The 21,278-nt window shown below is 39.6% G+C and overlaps 1 protein-coding gene across 2 annotated transcripts in view; it reads right to left on the reverse strand.

Moving 5' to 3' along the window:
• Positions 1–2,881: 2,881 nt before the first annotated feature.
• LOC149233382 (uncharacterized) overlaps positions 2,882–21,278 on the reverse strand; it is a 166,936-nt gene continuing 148,539 nt past the window's right edge. For both annotated transcript variants that reach the window (XM_089379741.1, XM_089379742.1), the window contains one exon: positions 2,882–3,400. In XM_089379741.1, coding sequence (XP_089235867.1) covers positions 3,188–3,400 — 213 coding nt within the window. In that variant the 3' untranslated portion in view covers positions 2,882–3,187. The remainder of the gene's footprint in view (positions 3,401–21,278) is intronic.

A 21,278-nucleotide genomic window follows, 5' to 3' on the forward strand; every position in this document is an offset into this window, starting at 1 on the left:
ACTATCAAATGTTGTGAAATGCACAGTTGAGAATAAATATAACACTTGCAACATAGTTTAATATGCAATACAATCAAGCATCTTTTTCATCCTTGCATCAATAGAAATACCTAATTTCTTTTATTCTTTAGATATCAATATATATAGCCTTTTTCAACCATCGCGACAAAATTTGGATGCTTTTGAGTCCTCCACTTGGTCATATTTTGGATAGCATAAGCAGCTCACATATTCATAAAAGGAGTGTTATACATAACCACAAACGTCAAACCAATTGCTATTTAAGTCAATATAAGTTAAGTACAATAGAAAATATGGTCATTTTGGTTGAAAGGTAAAAGTGTATGCCCCCCTCAGTGGCAGCCCCCAGATTATCTACTACTTTCCAGGGGTCTAGACCAAAGCAATTGTGGAGATCAATCCCCTGCCAGGTAAAAAAAGAGAAAATTTTAGTTGTGTGATGCAGCATCCCGCACCTCCACTCATGTGGATTCAAAAAATGCCAATCTTGTACCCACACCCACAGACCCTGGTTGCTTCAGTTGAAACAGATCTAACTACCAAATTTTGTGAAATGCACAGTAAATAAGAACTATAACCCTTGCAACATAATATGAAACACAATCAAGCGTCTTTTTCATCCTTGCATTAATAGAAATACCTAGTTTATTTTATTCATTCGATATCAACATATATAGCCTTTTTCGACAATCAAGAGACAGAATCTGGCTGATTTTCAGTCCTCCAACTGGTCACATGTTGGACAGCATAACCAGCTAATATATTCATAAAAAGGAGTGCTTTACATAATCTCAAAAGCCACATCAATCGTTATTTAAGTCACAAAATTATTTTACTAGAAGTAATCCCGTGGAAAATATGGTATCTGAAAATATGGTATCTAACGTGTATGGCAATTATACTAGGGGACAACTGAACTATGACTGGGTAGCCTCACCCTTTGGAGTCGTGAGTTTTGCATTCAAAACAGATGATATCAAGAGCAGTTAGGGTAATTTTCAACTGTTACAGTGGGGCCTTACAAGCTTCACGGACTCTTGAAGTAGCATTTCAGAAATCACATCCCTAGAAGTCTCCATGGGAACTCTACACCCCTGGATATCGCCGGAACACATTTCTGAAATTTGGATCCTTGAAATTGGTCACTCTTTTCAGCCTTTCCCCCATCTTCAAAAGGAAAATACTTTATTCGTAGAATTTATCCCCTACATGCATCCAATTCTTGCATACTTGGATTTAAGCTCCCCTGTGATGGCAGGAATCTCTCTTATTTTACATTTCCAATTGATAATACCTATCAAGAAAGAGCTTTTACAAAACGCTCTAACTCAAATAAAAAAATGCCCACCAAAACCATAGAGGCAGATGCATGTAGTGAATACATAGTTGAATTTGTGCTTTCCTATGCAGGCAGAATTTACCTTTTCTCCTATAATAGGATTTATATCCATAAAGTGTTTTTCCAACCAGAGTTTGAAAACTCAAGATCCTCGATGCCATCTGGGCCCTCTCTGGCATGCGGTCATTATCTATGTGATCTCTGTAGTTGCAACTTATTACTATGATGGCAGGTCACTTGTTTACACTTTGTGCTACAAGGCTTTATCAAAGAGATTCTAAAATGTAGACAAGCTCTTTGGCATCTGTCATGCAGGCAATAGTGTGAAGATTGTATGTTGCCACACATAAATCTGCTTTCTATTTCCAGTGGAATGCTAGGTATCTAATTGAGACAGTTTTCCAGCAACCTCAATATTATCTCTCCTGAGTATCCCAGCTACTGGCTGAAATTGTTATCTAAGCACATACCCATCTGAAGTGAGTATCCCAGCTACTGGCTGAAATTGTTATCTAAGCACATACCCATCTGAAGGCTCTAGTAAGACAACTCAGACTTCTCTCACACTTGTCATGCAGGCTGGTCCAACTAATTCCCTCGATCAGAAAAGTCAGGAGAACCCCTTCAGATGTAATTTCAAAGAATTTAAAATAAAGAGGTCAGATAACAATCTTGTACATAAAGTTCATTCTACAGCCAAACTGACAATGTGGACAATATGAAAAGAGCAGTTACTGCAATCAATCAAAATAAAAATTGGACCAAAATCAACACATTTAATCCCTGATATGGTATCATTACTCGTAGATATGTCAATCCGATAATTGGTAGTTGACGTGAACAGACTGATACATTTCACAGATCAAGATGCCAAGCTTCCCCGTGCCAGAATGAAAAAGCTCAAACACAGATGATTAGAAATCATCAACCTAATGAAAAATGATGGTTTGAATTATTATGAATCAAAGGAAAATTGAGATTTGAAAGAAACTCTATTCACATACCTCTCAGAAAAGCATCCTTCTTTTGACCGTTGCAGCTCTTTGGTATACAACGAATGCGAGTAGAAATAATTTGAAAGCTGAAATTTCAGAAATGAACAATTCTGCAATAAAGTACAAGTTTTAAATGCAAATTCATATTCCTTCAGAAGTGAGAAAAGGGTTAGAAAGTAGAAGCTTCTCCAATCCTCATTTTGTGTGGATGACAGGAAACTACATGCAGTTACTCTTCAAAAAGGAAATGTAGTCCAAAAATGCATGTTGAAGAGCTGCTATTGTGGTCCATCAGATTAAGTAGACAACAACACTGGGAGCATTAGAATAAAGGGTAAAATTGTTATTAATCACCAGTTCTCTTTGAGTGGTTTTGATTGATCAATTTGTCTGATTCTAGTTTATCTTTTACTGTCCTCATTTCCAATCGAAACGTGCTTTCAAATGAAATAAATCCCAGCCATATATTCCAATTACAATAGGTAACCAAAAGTAGACATTGAAATAAAACATACTGAAAGAAAACTTTGTGTGACACAAGACCAGCTCGTGAATATTAATGTTCTGCAATATAGTAAAATGTACAAATATTACATGTATTTGTTTTTGCAATTTTTCCTGAGATCCAGAAAAGAGAAAAATTGGTTCCTGGATTATCAGTGGCATCATTCTACACTTCCAACAAGTCATAAAGGGCTCCACTATGTTACAACTTCCCGCAATAACTCTGCCAGAGAAAAATGCTTAAGATTTTGGACTTGTACACTAATTCCTTCAAAACAAGCAGCAATAAGCAAGGTAGTAGAAACCTAATTTGAGGAAAGAACGTAAACTAGAACGTACTGACATCTATTTTTTCTGATTTAAGGAAAAACTCATAATCTTTATGTTTGCCAAAAGTGCCTTCCTTTGTACAGCCTCTTGCCATCAAGGACGCTGTTTCTTGGAGAGTCCTCAACCGTTCTCTGATCACAACCATGGGATTGTAACGCTGGTTCTCTTCTGAAGAAAACTGAAACTGTTTACATCTGAACCAGCATTCGGCCTGCATTTAACAAAGATTATCAAGCTGCGTGAATTGCAGAAATCTGAAACTTCAAAATGGATAATTTTGAGCATATCATATAGTTCTTAATACCATCGCAAAAAACAAGGGCAACCATTCATCTAATTTACAGCCTAATACAGTAACCTGTTCAACTTTTTAGTAATTTTGAGTCTCATCTAAAACTTCCGAGAGACAACTATTCAATGTTCATACTTTGTGAAATGATTGGCAGTCTAAAAGTTATACTAAGATACATTTACAGTCGTGTGAACCTACGGTATACCTGCTTTACAAGCATCAGAACATAACTGTATACTTTCACATCAACTTTGACTTTCCGAATGACAAAGTAGATTCCAAATATAGAGAAGTATAGAAACATGAGAACTTTTAGCCAGAAAGTTGCAATAGCATTGGCTGTATGCAGCGTAACTTCTGAACATTCATTTGATGTTTTTCAATACAACAGTTTCTGAAATACCTTGATCTTAGAAACTTTGAAAAGCCAAATAGACTTCTTAATATCAGATAAATGAAAATGAAAAGAATAAGCTCTGCATTCATAAATGACACAGGTAGAAAGCATGAGATGACTCTAATTTTTAGATTAATAAATGCTAAGCATAAAAGCTAACAGAAAATATAATACCGATGAAGGTGCTATGTTGCCCTTGTACTTGGTGCAAAGATTAATGTATAAAAATATAGAACTCTTGCATGTGGTACGCCCTATGTTGCGGGGGAGCACACCCCCCCTCCCCCCCCCCCCGATCCTGCTCCCAATCCACGCTTCGGGTGGGAGCGACTCGGGAGCGGGTCGGGAGCGCACTCCCTAAAAAAATTTCACTCCCTGCCTTTTTGGGAGCGATTTCGGAAGCGTTTTGCCTTTTTTGCAATTTTTTTTTTGTAGTAATGTTTGAAATGCAATTTTTTTTGAAAGAAACAAATAATTTTTGAGTGGGGCAGCTTAATGATCAAGTCTAGGCCCTAGTATTGATATGTTATTCATGGTAATGTTAAATTCTTAAAGTAAAAGTGACAATGTCACTTTTACTTAAATTTTTAACATTACCATGAAATGACTCAGGATGTTTGAGAGTGGTTTCGGCCTCATTGGATTTCATATGGAGAAAGTAGAATTTTAGATTTCATTCAAAATCCAGCAAACTTATCAGTTTTTCAGGATTGGGGGATTGCAATGTTTCCATTGACTTTTGTCATGTATTAGGGTATGAAACTCGTATTTAATCAAGAACACCAATCCCTCTATGTACCTTGATGTTAGTGACATTGTTTGTCGAACTCCTCTATCATGACTCTCCTAAAAATGTACGCATCACTTAAACAAAATCTTGACTTGACATGCTATGCTTGTTTTATCTTATGTTAATGCTTAGAGGGTGATATTAATGACAAAGATCCCTACAGATACAGAGGTAATGACAAAGATACCTCTGGATATTAATGCTTACAGGGTGATATTAATGACAAAGATCCTGATTTTCCAACAAGACTAAAAAATTAGACATTTCTCATGGTGGCAAGAGGCCCAAGCATAAGAAATAGATAATAGATTTACTTCTCTTTTCTAGTTTCTAGTAGCTTTTATAACTATTGACTCTTTCATATTTATTATGATATTTTTTAAAACAATATATGACAATTTAAGTTTGAAGTTGGCAATTATAACTCATTAGTAATGAATTATGAATATGATGCTTCACGAAAGTTGAAAGTTGTTTCATTTCATTTCATTTTATTTTATAACATTTCATTTTATGTTAGATATTATTTGTTGTAATGGTTACACTTAGATTACAAGTACAACTTTGGTGATCAATGATGATAAATATTATATATTGAATTTTGAAAGCTTGAAACTTTAAGATTGATGAATCATGAGACTCAATATGTTGTATGTTACTATGTTACTAACTTGTGGACATGGTTGATGAAGATTATAACTTCTAGATGATTGTTGTTGTATGGTTCATTCTATGTTTTTTTTATGTTTTTATATCTAATTCATTATTCTACATGTTTTTGTTGACATATAGGTATCAAAATATAAAAATATAAAAATATATATATATATATATTGTATAAAAAACGCTCCGGGATTCGGTCCCAAACCGAGAGCTTCTGAAAATGTCGCTTCCGCTCCCCGCTTTCGCTCCCGCTCCCAAGTAACATTGGGTACGCCATAAGCTATTCCAGTATTTCAGTTATTGATTCACACTAACACTAGCCAAAAGTTCCAAAACACCCTACAAACATCTATTTGTAAGCAAAAACATTAGTCTGTAAATGTTTGATCATTCTTGAATTTATGACTTTCCAATTTTGTTTTCCAACATATCTTAAAGTTTATCATTTTCTTGATATCTATAAGAAAGGACAGATCATTGACTGAATTTTGATATCAATCCATTTAGCCGTAAATTGTAATGCTGTTAAAATTGGCAACTAGAGCCAAACTCCATGTGGGTCACCTCATTTACGGCAGCTGATATTTTTCTTGGATTCCTCTCATCAAGAAGTGTAGGTTTGATGTAACGATCATCCGATTCCGCCATGTATTCATGGAGATATGAATTTATTTGTATTTCTTGACAATTTGTCAAGGTCGGCCAGCAAGCAAAATAGTGTTCTACACCCCCAGCTTATCCTCAATGTGGCATATAAGAAGAGGAGACCTTGAGGCATTATGACACTCATCTCATCTTCTCATCTCTTCTCTCTCCTAGCTTGTTTGGGTATGCGTAGGAGGAGCAGCTCTCTCTCACATGGGAAGGAGGAGGATGCAGTTCTGTTTTGACAGCGTTGACTTGGGTTGACCGAGGTGCAGGAGGACTATTTCAGCAGCATTGACCAGCGTGAGGCTTTGACTGCGGATTAGTGTGGGGAGCCTCTTCCATGCAAGCCGCAGTTCAGAACAGCCAACGTTGACCTCTGTTTGACCACGGATTTGACCAGCGTTGATTGGTTAGGGCTGACCATAGAGCTGCAGTTGAGTTGACTGCTGTTTGACCATATTTTGTGGACTGTTTTGGGCTGCCAATCCTTACTGTTGGAGACTGAGTTCTCCTAGGTTGACTTGAGGACATTTGGGAGCTGTTTGACCAGCCTTGTCATTGCTGGGTAGGGTTTTATTACAGCTGTTGTAAAATCACAGATTTGTGATATTGTACTCTCTCTCACTCTGCTGAATTGATCAAAGGGTTTCCCCGCATTGGGGTTTGTCCCTGGCTGGTGCCACATCTTGTGTCTCTTGTCTTGGCTTGTCTTCTGTTGTTTACATTTATGTTCTATCTGCATTTTACTATCATGTTGATGTGACTGCATACTGGAAATTGATATTGGGCTAATAGGAAGATTTGAAGCAAATTGCTCTTAAGCATAGAACATACCATAATTTAACAAATGCAGTGCCCGGTTTGTTACACGAAAAACTCATTGTCGTGTCACAAACAAGATTTTTATATATGCTGACAAACAAATATAAGGGATTCTTATAACCACCTGGGAGGGATTGAGCAGGACTTCATGTTGGTTTGGATTTGGCTCTCTTGATGAGTGGAGGGTTAGCATGAGTGCTGTACTCTCCGATCCTATTCTTATACAGCAATCTATTTGGTAAGGCTATCCTCTTGCTCATCAATTGCAGCGGATGCCCTGTGATTTTGTTGGAGGCTGCTAGATATTAATATTATTAGTTCAACAAAAGGCCAATATAAGTAGGCCACTGGGACTAAAAAGTTCATCTAGGATCAGTACATCATGGGAGTGTGAAAGCAATTCCTATTGCTACTTTATCAAAAGCAGGAAAAGAGCTGCATCCACAGCTAAGAAATGAGTACAAATGATCCAAAACGGATCACTATATAATTTTTGTCCTTGTTGCATTAACTACACACAAACCATCGACATTGGATAGAATGCATAATTTAGTTGCAAAGTCAGCACCTCCATTTTCTCTTGATTGTTGCAGTCTTTGAACAATGAAAAATCCAAAAATTAATCAGAAAAAATACAAAAAATGGAGGGAAAGATTGGAACTATTATATATAAGTCATGGCTTTCTCCAGTTTGTCAAGTCTCAGTGAGTCATACTTGGTAAAACATTCTTCTCACCCCTGACCAAAACATCTGCATGGAGTCACTTACTTGTGTCCTTTCACCTAGTTATCATTGTCATTGACTTTTGTCAAAGACCAATTCCCCTGTCAAAACTGAGTCTCTTTCTATACCCAATGCCCAATTTGAACCCTTGGTTGAGTCATGTTTCCCCGTGATTTCCTTTGGTGTGGAATATTGCCCATGTCGTCTTTATCTATCTGCTTCATGTCAAGGGATCTCTTGCATCACAATCCCCATGTTTGGCAAGTTCTCTTGAGTTAGTCTATATCTCATTCTTGAGTCTAAATCTCTATCATTCATCAACTATCTTCTTTCCTTGTATTGTTTGAAGGTATGTACCATTGTCCTTCCTCCAATGGATCTATTGACTTTGACACATTTCCTTTAAGAGTTTGATCTAGAGGCTTGGAAGTTGGTCCCTTGCGTTCCATTTTCCTCAATGGTGGAGTTCTTGCACTTGGTAGTGGATTATCACTATTGGTCCCTAACTAAATGTTTTCTTTCAATGGTTGACTTCAGATCAATGACTCCATTATTAGAATTGTATCAGTGCCTTGTGTTCATTTTTATTAAGGTGCACTCTAGACATGATTTAGTCCATTTGATCATTGTTGAGGTGCATGTTACTCCACTCAAGTGGGTAACCCATAGGAGAAAATTTTTCTCTTATTGTTTTAGTTTGCTAGCCAACAACCCTATTATGATCCACAGATAGCTAAGACTCAAGTTGTTGGGAAAGTCAAAAGTGCTGGAAAGTTGCTGGCAAATCGCTGGGGGTCGAAGTTGCTGGGTTAAAGTAGCTGCAAATTGCTGAAATTATTGGAAGCTGTTAGGTCAAAGTAGCTGAAACAAAAGTTCATTAAGAAGTTTGACTTGGTCTTGAAGGGGTCTTTGACAAGGGTCTTAGGTCTTGGAATTTGTCATCTGAACATTCTATAAGAAAAGAAGAATTCTGGTGGGTTTTCTTCTCAAGAGGAGAGGTTTTGGCCCTGGCTGATAACCTATATCTTGTGTCTCTTGTCTCATTGTTCTTTATTGTTTGGTAGTTGTTTGATGATAAGAACACTAATTATAATCAAGTGCAAGATGAAGCTAATCAAGTTAAGTAAAAATACATCACAAGCAGTTATCAAAGTAAGAGAAATCACCTAATCTAGCTGCCCCTAGATTTCTCAACAAAACTGACTCATCATTAAGGGGTAACACAATTGCCACATCATTCAAAGCAAGCTCTAACCCTTGAGCTATGAGCAGTTATACAAAGAAAAATCAAGAAAAAGTAAAAGGCACACACGGGGGATGGAGAAACTAAGATTGAGTTGGTAACTCATACACCCACGATTGCTCTCTCCTGACATCTATACACTCAGTGTGTGGATACCCCTATTAGCTGGTCCCTTTGACAATGGCACTTGGCCATGAAACCTTATCCTCTCTGTACCATCATTATTATTCACTAACACCTATCAATTGAAGGGTGAACTGATGAAATGTTACTTCCCCTTAAGGGCTTGAAACACCTAATAGGATTGTCCTTTAGCTAAAACACCATTGTGGGTTCAAGGCTGTGATTTTGGAAGGGGATCCTTATTTGAAGTATTAAATAGCCCATGACACTCAAGCTTGGTTCACTTAGACGCAATAATGATTTTGGTCCCTAATGACTAGTTGCTTTCACTAGAATTTGTGTTGCAATTATTAGGTGGTTTAGTAGACCAAGTCCTGGGCACCTTTCCACGGTACCCAGGCCAGTAGAGAAGTATACTAGCACTATCAAGTGAGCATTGAGACTCTTCGGCCTCTTAGCAGCAACAACATATCACACATGTACCAGGGCACCCCCTACACCCAAGACGTTGTGCCAGTTTGCACCAAATTTGATGATTCTTCAAGAGGACACACTTGGACCCAACATTTTCCCAGGCCAGCCTTAGCACCAATTGATGGATGGCAATTGATTTAAGGCCCATATGAGAATGGTCTTGTTAGTTTTTGTAGCATCGAATGTGTTCTAGCAACGAAATTTGGTAGAGAGGCTAGAATACATGAGATCTCCAAAACCCAGAAATTGTTTCTGGAAATTCCACCTAAAAGTGTCTCAATTAGATAATTAGCCATTTTTTAAATATTTCCTAAGTCTAAACTTAGGGAATATGGTTAATTAATCAATATTAATTGAGATAAGGTGAAAATCATCTAGAAACTCACATGGATCGATCCCGAAATTATCTAAGCCATCGATTAAGATTTAATCTTGGTCGTTGGAGGCTCCACATGAAGATATAAGAAGGGATTGATGTGGTGATGGACAACACACCAATGCAGATACTCAGTTGCTCAGGCAATTCGATTTTCTCAGTGCCAAAGATTCAACAAAGAAGATAGAGCCAGAAGGTGAGCAACAGGTGGTAGAGGAGGTTAGCAACATTCCAGGAGGAAATATTCCAATCCCGAGAAGAGGCAGTGAGAGGAAGGCCGAAATCCCCAAATTTTGTGCAAGCACTGCACAGAAGGTTCAACATGTGGCTAGGGAGGCAATTTCAATGGCAAAAATTAGTTATGGAGTGAGAGAAAATTCTCACAATAATTTTGCCAGTATTATCCTCAGATTAGATTGCCAGTATAGCATCTAAATTATTGTACTCGGAATTGTTGCTGAAGAATAATAATAAAACCCTCATCTACTACACCGATTTTCCCACATTGGGTTTTTCCAAGGACAATTGTCCAAAAATAACTGTGTCAAAATTCTTATGTGTGTGCTAGAATTTCTCAATTTCCAGTGTTTGATTTTCTGCAGTATTTTATGGTGAAAATTGCAATTGTGATTTTATTCATTGTTATGATAAACTAAGCAGCATCAAAATGCTTGAGTACCCCAAAGATTATCCAAGCATATCGATAATAAGAACCAATATATTGGAAGTGATTGGGGTCATGATGCTATAGTATGTTCGAATGGATGAACAAGTAGTTGATGTGTTGATCTCTCCCTGAGAAGTTTGTATATTTTAGAAGCATGCTTGGATTGGTGGATATCTCTGATTTGGTTGAGAGGGAGAGATGAGTACCATAAGTTGCCCGTATGATGGTACTTGGGAGGACATCTTGGCCTAGTTGGTGTTGAGATCTCAGTTATAGTTTGGCCTTGATGATGTCTAGATCCCGATGTGGGAGGGTATCTTGGTCTTATGGAGCTTCGTTTTAGTGTTTGACCTTGATGATACCTAGATCCCTGTGAGGGTTGGTGTCTTGGCATGGAGGCCTAGATGGTATCTATATCCAGTTGGATTGATACTAGGGTTGTAGCCTGATGGTACCTATAGTGGCAAGTTGCCTTGATGACACCTTAGTCCCTATTGGGAGGATACCTTGGCAGTTTTGGTATCCCTAGCATTGTGTATGTTGTTGTACTCTTCTTGGAACATTTCAAATTGAGGTCAACCTTGTATCGATTGAACAATTATGAATACCTCCCTAGTTAAGAGGGAGTGTTGAAAATGTAACTAGTATCAGTCTTCATAGTTGTTGTATAATGTATTTGTCAAAAGAAAAGAACAAGAAGAATTATGGTCAAAGAATAATTATTTATAAGCATGGGTTTCATGTTTTATTTATTTGTTTCTAGGTCATAGCACCCATTAAGTGCTTCTAGGGTTTGTGCCATGAGTCATTGTCCTTGTCATCTTGTATTAGACCCTTCTTGGGCTTACTACATCAAAGAAAGAAAATTTATTTTATGTAACTTGGTCAACTATGGCTCTTGCACCAAGTCAGCTTGCGCTTTATTCAAGTCGGCCTCATAAAGGGAATTCAACCACACAAAAAGATTATTTATAAGCAATGCATTCGACCTATTTGAGTATTCAACCAAGACAAATTCAATCATCTGTTAAAATTGGCAACTAGGGCCAAACTCCACATGGGTCATCTTATTTATGACAACTGATATTTTTCTTGGATTCCTCTCTCCGAGAGGTGTAGGATTGATCTAAAGATCATCCGATTCCAACATGTAAAAATGAAGATATGAATTTATTTATATTATGGACAAATTGTCAAGGTCGGCCAGCAAGCAAAATAGGCATTCAAACCCCCAGCTCATCCTCAATGTTGCATATAAAACGACGAGACCTCAAGTCATTTCATCATCATCTCATCTCCTCACATCTCTCTCTCCTCACTTGATTGGGTACGCAAATCTAGCAATGGTCTCTCACATGTGTGAAGGAAGGAGGATCTGTTTGACTTTTGATTGCATTGACCAGTTTGACGGAATTGCAGAGGCTATTTCTTGGGTTGCGTTAACCAACATTGACCTTCCCTTGACTGCGGATTTGGGTGATGAACTTCTCCTTGGCAGGCCACAAATCTCGGCACTGAAATCGAGGTGATTTGACCTCTCATTTGACCAGCGTTGACTGCCCTAGGGTTGGCTGCAATTTGACTTTCGTTGACCAGCATTTGACTGGACTTTTTCAAACTGTTTTGGGTTGTTTGGGCTTGTTGTTGGAGGCCAAAGTTAACTAGGTTTGACCAAGCTATTTAAAGGAAGGATTCTGCCCCGTTTGACCAGCGTTGACTTTTTTAGTTAGGGATTTTTTGCTACTGTCATAAATTATCAAATTTGTAATTTGTACGATCTCTCTCTTTGCTGAACTACTGAAGAATACAAGAAGAATTGATCAAGGGTTTCCCCAAATTGGGGTTTGTCCCAAGCTGGTGCCACATCTTGTGTCCTCTTGTCTTGGCTTGTCTTATACTGCTTATGTTTATGTTCTATCGGCATTTTACTATCATGCTAATGTGATTGCTCAACTGGATATTGATATTGGTCTAATAAAGAAATTGAAGTAAATTACTCTTAAGCATAGAACATAGACATACCATTGTTACCTAAATTAACATGGTATCAGAGCTGAGGTGAAAACAAAGCCCAAGCAAGAGTGAAAGAGCAATCACCAAAGACAGTTGGACAAGGACAAAAGGCTCAATGGGTTCCTCATCCCACTTCCTGGCTAAAGACAAGCTCCGTGAAAAGTCTGACTATCATGGATGGAAGATGTCTCTTGATTTGACCTTGGAAGAACAAGAAGTGTTGGATTATGTGAAGGGTGAAATCCTTGAGCCTTCTTCAAATGCACCGGCTACTGCGAAGTCCATGTACAATAAGGCTGAAGTCAAAGCGAAGAAGATTATCAGAGATTCCATTGACAAACGTCTGGTGGCCTACATCTCCGATTTGAACACCTCCAAGAAGATCTACGATAGGTTAGTCAACATGTTCAAGGTTAGTGATGCAAATCAAATTTTATTTCTCAAAAATAAGTATTAAGAAGGGCAAAGACGAAGATATTCAATCCTACTTCTTAAGGATCACTGAGATCAAGAATGATCTTCTTTCGATTGGAAAGGTCATTCCTGACAGAGAACTTACTATCACTACCCTTGGAGGACTCCCAGCCGAGTTGTATATATTTAGAACCACTATTCTCAATAATGATCGAATTCCAGGGTTTGAAGAATTGATGTCGAGATGCATTCAAGAAGAAACAAGAATAGTGGAGCAAGAAATGCCTTCTAATAGAAGCAACCCCACTGCTTTCTCCGCTCATGCCAAAAGGAGAAATAATGCATGGTCTAAAGGTCATTTTAATGGAAAGCATGGACCTAAGGGTGGAAGAAAGGGCAGGTGCTTTGTTTGCGATAAGTTTGGCCACTATGCAAAGGAGTGTCCAAATAGAAGGGACACATCACATGATAATGATCACAATCATTCCAGGGCCAACTTCAACAACAACAATCAAAGGAATGGCAGGTTCAATGGCAAAGGAAAAAGGAATGCAGGACATCATGGAAATGGACAACCCACCAAGAAAGCAAGGAACTCCGGGTATGAAGAATCAAATGTTCTTAACAATAAGCAAAAGGAATGCTATGTTATATCGGCTCTCTCCACTACCTCTCCTCCAGACTCTTTGGGGAATTGGCTAATTGATAGTGGTGCCTCAAGGCACTTCATCGGATACAAGGAAGCTCTCTCTAATTTGATAGAGGAGACAAACTTGGAGATTATCCTTGGAGACGATGCCACCTATCCCGTGAAGGGAGTAGGGAATGTTACCCTTCAATTGAACCAAGGTAACACGATTCATTTACAAGAAGTTCTATATGTACCTGATCTTCAGAAGAACCTGGTGTCCATCTCGGCAATGGAAGACAAAGGATATAAGGTGGCATTCATCGTTGGAAAGGTACGTGTTTGGAAAAGGAATTTTAAAGATGCTTTTACTCTTGGGTTCAGGGTTGACACTTTGTATCAAGTTGGAGGAAGTCCATTGGGAGCCATGTCTTGCAACACATCTCTACAATCTGAACTATGGCACTGGAGGTTTTCCCATCTTCATTAAAAGGTTCTTCCCAATGTGAGATAGATGGTAACAGGTATGCCCGAGTTCGAAGTAGAGCATGAAGGTGTATGACCAAGATGTGCCAAAGGAAAACTTACAAGGGGACCATTCCCCTCAAGTAATAGCAAGACCACAGATATATTGCAGTTGATCCACTCCGACATATCTGGTATGATGCCCGTAAACTCTTTGGGAGGATACTTATATTATCTCACCTTTACAGATGACTATTCTCACAAGACCTGGATCTACTTCTTGAAAAAGAAGGATAAAGTGTTCACCTGGTTCCGTCACTTCAAAGCCATGATCGAAAACCAATCCGAGAAGAGAATCAAGATATTGAGGACAGATAATGGGACTGAGTACGAATCAAATGAATTCCATGATTATTGCAGAAAAGCTGGCATTAAGAGGGAGACTACAACACCATACACTCCTTAGCAAAATGGTGTGGTTGAAAGGAAGAATCGTACCATTGTAGAAGTTGTTCATGCCATGCTTCATGATCAAGGGCTTTCGAAGTTCCTATGGGCTGAAGCTGCAATACCGTCGTGTATATTCAAAACGGATGCTCTCATCAATCATTGGACTCCAAGACTCCCGAATAAATGTTCATTGGTAAGAAACCCGATGTCTCTCATTTTAGAATTTTTGGAAGTCTCGTATATTTTCATGTGCCGAAAGAGAAAAGAAGCAAATTGGGTGCATCGGGGAAGAAAGAAATCTTTGTGGGCTATAGCGAAAATTTTAAGGGCTATAGAATTTATGTGGTTGGTCAAAGGGAAGTTGAGATAAGTCATGATGTCACCTTTGACGAAGATATGGCCCTCAGCAAGATCAACAACCTTCCTATTCCAAGGAAGGACAAAGACGCTGACACTGGAAAACAAGGTGCAAAAGAGGACGAAACAATGCCTAATGTTGATGAACCTATGGATCCTATTGATCCTCCTCCCTAAGAGCCCTCCTCTTCCAAGAGGAGACCCTCGTCGCTTAGGGAGACTCTCAAAGATGCTGAGAGACATATTACACCAAGGGGGACTTTTCGTGAGAGCAAAGAAGCCGAACAGGTATCAAGGATACTTGATCGTCATGAGCACTATCATTTAAAATGAGCCTTCATCATTTGAAGAAGACGCAAAGAAACAAGTAAGGAAAGATGCTATGAATGAAGAATACGAATCTATTATGAAGAATGATGTCTGGACTCTGGGATGTGGTCCCTAGACCCTAGGACAAATCGGTTATCACCTCTAAGTGGCTCTACAAAATCAAGCATGGAGCTGATAGAAGTGCAGAAAAGTTCAAGGCTCGCTTTGTTGCTCGAGGCTTCTCTCAAAAGGAAGGTGCAAATTACGATGAGATATTTGCACCTGTTGCCCAATACACCACCATCCGCTTGATCATAGCCCTTGCTGCCTGGCAAGGATGGAACCTACATCGGATGGATGTCAAGACCACTTTCTTACATGGTTTGATCAAAGAGGAAGTCTATGTGGAACAACCCGAGGGGTTTGAGGTTCATGACCAGGAATCTCACATATGCAGGTTGAAGAAAGCTCTCTATGGCTTGAAGCAAACACCTCGAGCTTGGTATGAGAGGACTAATAGCTATTTGATGAAGCTGAGATTCACTAGAAGTGAAGCTGATCCGAACCTTTACTTTAATGTTGAAGATGATAAACCTCTCATACTGGTACTTTATGTGGACGACCTCTTTCTGACAGGTGCAGAGCCTCTCATTCACAAATGTAAGAGGGAGTTGGCTTCTGAATTTGAGATGGACCTAGGACTGATGCACTACTTCCTAGGGTTGGAGGTCTAACAAAAGCCAGGAGAAATTTTCCTATCTCAAGGAAAATATGTTGTGAAGATATTGGAAAGATTTGGGATTGTGACTGCAAGCCTGTAACTACCCGATGGAACTTAACTTCAAGAAGTTATGTGGTAATGTTGCCAGACCTGAATTGGGAAATGTTTTTGGGTATCGTCAACTCATAGGAGCACTGATGTTCTTGGTGAACTCCCATCCGGACATATGTTTTGTAGTTAATACGTTGAGGAAATATAGTTAAGCCTCATCATATACATTGGATTAGTGCCAAGAATCTTCTGCGATATCTTCGGGGCACAATCACTCATGGACTAAGATACACTGTCGGAGATGTGACGCTGCATGGTTATTTTGACGCTGATTGGGCTGGCAGTGTGGTGGATCGCAAGAGCACTTCTGGGTGTTGTTTCTCTTTGGGTTCTGCTTCGATATCTTGGATGAGCGGAAGCAAAATTCGATTGCCTTGAGCACTGCTGAGGCCGAATACATTGCTGCTAGTATGGCCTCCTGTGAAGTTGTATGGTTGAGGAAGCTCTCCAGTGAGTTGTTTGGACATGTGCTGGATACCACCGCGATCCTCTGCGACAACCAAGGTGGGATCCGATTATCAAAGAATCTCGTATGTCATGATTGCTCCAAGCATATAGATATCAGGTACCACTTTATCCGAGATATGGTATAGCGAGGAGCAATAAGGCTCCATCACATTGGGACTGATGAGCAGGTCGTTGACATTCTGACAAAGCCCCTGGGAAAGGTCAAATTCTTGGCCTTTCGAGAACGACTAGGAGTCGTAGAGAGACTGTCTTATGAGTCTCCTGTATGATATGGACATTGAGCTCTGGTAGCTCCGAGGGGCTTAGTGTACTTCTTAGAGCGACGAGCAACCATAGGGTGAGTGGTTCAGCCTTTGTTAATTTTAGGTATGTTCTATTCTTAGAGCAAATTTACTTCAATTTTCCATATTAGTTCAATGTCAATTCCAAATTAGCAATCACATTTAGCATGATAGTAAAATGCAGATAGAAAATAAACATAAATCGCAAAAAACAAGCCAAGACAAGAGGACACAAGATGTGGCGCCAGCCAGGGACAAACCCCAATGTGGGAAACCCTTGATCAATTCTTCTTATATTATTCAATAGTTCAGCAGAGGGAGAGATAGTTCATATACATCAAAAGTCAACATTTTGAATGTCAAATTAAGAGCAAAGATCTTCTCTAAGAAGATGACACACGAGGTAGCAGATCTGAACTCACGTGAAGGCACACTGCTTCAACTGATTCTCCAAGGTGATTCCATCACCAAGCTGCATCATGCTGCATATTTGTTAGATAACTAAGCCCTTCAAGCGCTTCAGTCCACCTAGGAGAGTCTCTCCTAATCCATGTTGCCATCCGAACTCAAAGCAAACTGTAATACTACCTTGGAGCAGCCTTAGTTGCTTACTATGGCTTGCAGCCTAGCAAAGCAGCTAGCTGTAGCAGTAGACTCCTTCATCGGACCCAAATAAGATCCTAAATAGCAGCTTAGCCCTCTGTCTTCTAATCTAAAGACTGTTGCTCCCAAACGTACCTCATCCATGCCTTCGAACTGCAGTATTTAACATGTTGTTATAGGGATTTCCATGCTGCTTCTTTACGCTAATATATGTCTCCTTTATGTTGTGCCTAGGCTTCCTTTGTAACGTATAGAGACTCCCTTAGATAGTTGTGTGTGAGTGCCTTTTTTTTGCATATACAATCCTCTTTTACTGTGACTAGAATGTGTCTAGATGTTCCTCCCTTCAACTGTGTCTAGGGTATTTAGGGCTCTCCGTGGTTGTGTATAACTTGCTGCATAGAACCCTCATTGATTGTGGATTGTAACACCTTTGATGACTGTGTCTAGGGCAGCATAGAGTCCTTTTGTTGCGGAATAAGGCCAGCATTTAGGGTGCATCTGGACTGAGACTAGGGCACACACAAAACTGTGACTAGGTCTCTTTTGAACAGCGTGTAGACCTCTCCTTAGGACAGCGGATTGAGGACCCTTTGAACAGCGTATGAGAGCCAACACTATGACTGCGGTTAGGGCTTGAACTAACAGCAGTTAGGGCACATAAAAACCCTTCTTAAACTGCGGCCTAGTCTCCTCAAAGATTATGGAAAGAAGATTGTGTTTAGGGCCAGGAAAGTGGCCAGAATTCTGTGGCTAAGACACTTCCTTGCTGCGGCTAGGGTAAGGATAGATTCTCCTTTTAGGACTGCGTATGGGAGCCTTTCTAGAACAGCGAATAGGTCTCTTCTAGACCAGCGTTTAGGCTTCTCTTAGTTGCGTTGTGGAAACCTCCATCATGACGATATTAAGGTCTTCTTACATCACTGTGTTGAGGGATCTCTCTTCATGACAACGTTAAGATCTAGGGCATCTCCTCTAGGGCAGCGTATTCTCTTTAGATCTCTCCTCCCACCAAAACCCAAAGACAAGTGGAGAGAATCACAAGAGATGAGTGTACAAATGACTAGGAAGCCACCTCTATTTATACTAAAATGTTGAGGACAAGTGGGGGCAATTTGGTTGTTGGTCGGCCTTGACAAATTGTCCCATAACACAAATAAATTCATATCTCCATGAATACATGTCGGAATCGGATGATCTTTAGGTCAATCCTACACCTCTCGATGAGAGGAATCCAAGAAAATATCAGCTGCCATAAATAAGAAGACCCACATGGAGTTTGGCCCTAGTTGCCAATTTTAACAGCCTTCCCCTAGTGGTTCGTTGTGTACAGGGTGAGTGGTTCAACCTTCCCCTGTGATACCCCGTGGCGACATATAGACAGGATGAGTGGTTCATCCTTCTCCCGCTGAGACATCCTACCCATGCAGTCTAGGACTCATGGGAAGTACCTCTCATCTGGCCAATGAGTAGGGAAATGAGGATAGGGACCATAGTACTACTGATGGATGCATCGTGTACTACTATACTCCCTATGCTAGGATGACCGATATTGATCTGGGATCAACTAGAACTGACTTCGGGTCAATAAGAGTGGTATGACGCACTCTCTTTTAATTGGCACTGACTTCGGGTCAGTAAGACTGGTATGACACACTCTCTTTTGATTGGAACTGACTTCGGGTCAGTAAGAGTGGCATGAGACACTCTCTTTTATCTAGGACTGACTTCAAGTCAGTAGAGAATGGTATGATGCATTCTCGATCACTTCTTATTCTTCATAGTTCAGCAGAGCAAAGCAGTGCGGAGCAGTGCATTGATGGCAGATAGCACCAACTGACAGATGGATTAGCAGATGGAGTTCTCCTTAGTTGAGAGGGAGTGTTAAAATTGGCAACTAGGGCCAAACTCCACATGGGTCATCTTATCTATGACAGCTGATATTTTTCTTAGATTCCTCTCTCTGAGAGGTGTAGGATTGATCTAAAGATCATCCGATTCCAACATGTAAAAATGAAGATATGAATTTATTTATATTATGGACAAATTGTCAAGGTCGGCCAGCAAGCAAAACATGCATTCAAACCCCCAGCGCATCCTCAACATTGCATATAAAAGGAGGAGACCTCAATTCATTTCATCATCATCTCATCTCCTCACATCTCTCTCTCCTCACTTGATTGGGTATGCAAATCTGGCAGTTGTCTCTCACAGATGCGAAGGAAGGAGGCTCTGTTTGACTAGTTGATTGTGTTGACCAGTTTGACCGAATTGCAGACTTTGTTTCTTGGGCTGCGTTGACCTCCTCTTGACTGCGCATTTGGGTGAGGAACTTCTCCTTGGCAGGCTGCAGATCTAGGCACTGAAATTGAAGTGATTTGACCTCTCATTTGATTAGTGTTGACTGCCCTAAGGCTGGCTGTAGTTTGACTTTTGTTGACCAACTTTTGACTGGACTTTTCGGACTGTTTTGGGTTGTTTGGGCTTGCTGTCGGAGGCCGAAGTTGATTGGGTTTGACCGAGCTGTTTAAAGGAAGGATTCTACCCCGTTTGACCAATGTTGACTTTTCTGGTTAGGGCTTTTCTGCTGTTGTCATAAATTATCATATTTGTATTTTGTACTATCTCTCTCTGCTGAACTATTGAAGAATATAAGAAGAATTGATCAAGGGTTTCCCCACATTGGGGTTTGTCCCTGGTTGGTGCCACATCTTATGGCCTCTTGTCTTGGCTTGTCTTCTACTGTCTATGTTTATGTTCTATCTGCATTTTACTATCACGCTGATGTGATTGTTAAACTGGGTATTGATATTGGGCTAATAAAGAAATTGAAGTAAATTGCTTCTTAAGCAGAGAACATACCATTGTTACCTAAAATTAACATCATCACATCTGAAGCTTCTAGCGAGGGTGCAAAACAGGCCGAAGGTGCAAAACAGGTCGAAGGTGCAAAACAAGTCAAAGGTATAGAACTGAACCAAACGTGTAGAAAAAGGTGAAGGTACAAAACTGAGGTAACATGCCAAAGGTGCAGAACAGGCCGAAGATGCAGAACTGAGGTAATAGACCGAAGGTGCAGAACTGCTTTCTTGGGAGGTTGACATGGTGGTTGGAGGAGGTCTTTGTCGAAGGGTCTTGGTTGTCTCATTTGATTTGGTTCTAAAGGAAGAGAAGAGACTTTTTGGGTTTTCCCCTAGAAGAGGGATGTTGCCATGGCTGAGAGCCTACATCTTGTCTCCTTCTTGTTTTGATCTTCATGCCTTTATGTTTTGATAATTGCTTAATGATAAAAACACAAAAGAAGACATAAAAGAAGTTAATAAGATTGAAATGAAATCACAAGTAATTATCAAGATAAGAAAATCTTTGTGCCTTTCTGATTTTCTAACAGACCTATCTCTAGAGAGGAGACCAAATTTCTAGGCAAGCATATCTCTAGGTAGAAGGCCAAAATTCTAGGCAGACCTATCCCTGGGCAAAAGGCCAAAATTCTAGGCAACTGAACCTTTGGGTAGAAGGACGAAGTCTTGGGCAGATTGACCACAATTGACTAAGGATATCCGTAAGCAGTTTCACACCTAGGTTTTGCTATTGGTTAGTTTGACTTTATTTTGACTATAAGGATCAAATTGTATCTCTTGTTGAATCAAATAATTTCTCTAAGGAAAAGGTTGTTGGGTTTTCCCCCAGGTGAGTTTTCCTAGGGGTAAAATTTGTGTTGTCTTGTGCATCATTGTTTCATTGTGTTCTCCACTATCCTACTGTCTTTTTATGGTCGAATTTATGAAATATAATTGATTAATGATCAACAAGAAGTGCTAAAGATAGTATCTACATCATTAGAAGTAATTATCAGTTTCAAAAATTAGTGCTTGTATCTATTGCACCTGAAAAATCAACACCTAGGACAGGAATTTTGGGTGGTGGAAGGATTCAACATTAGGGGCATACTTGGTTGCCTCAAAATCAACCTCCTTGGTGGCCAATCTCTCCATTTTGGAACTTAATTTCTCTTGCCCTAGCTAATTTTCCCTAGGAGAAACCCTAGGT

Source organism: Pinus tabuliformis, chromosome J, assembly GCF_031772625.1.
Source record: "Pinus tabuliformis cultivar Carrire ecotype Pingquan chromosome J, CPIR1, whole genome shotgun sequence".
NCBI lineage: Eukaryota > Viridiplantae > Streptophyta > Pinopsida > Pinales > Pinaceae > Pinus > Pinus tabuliformis.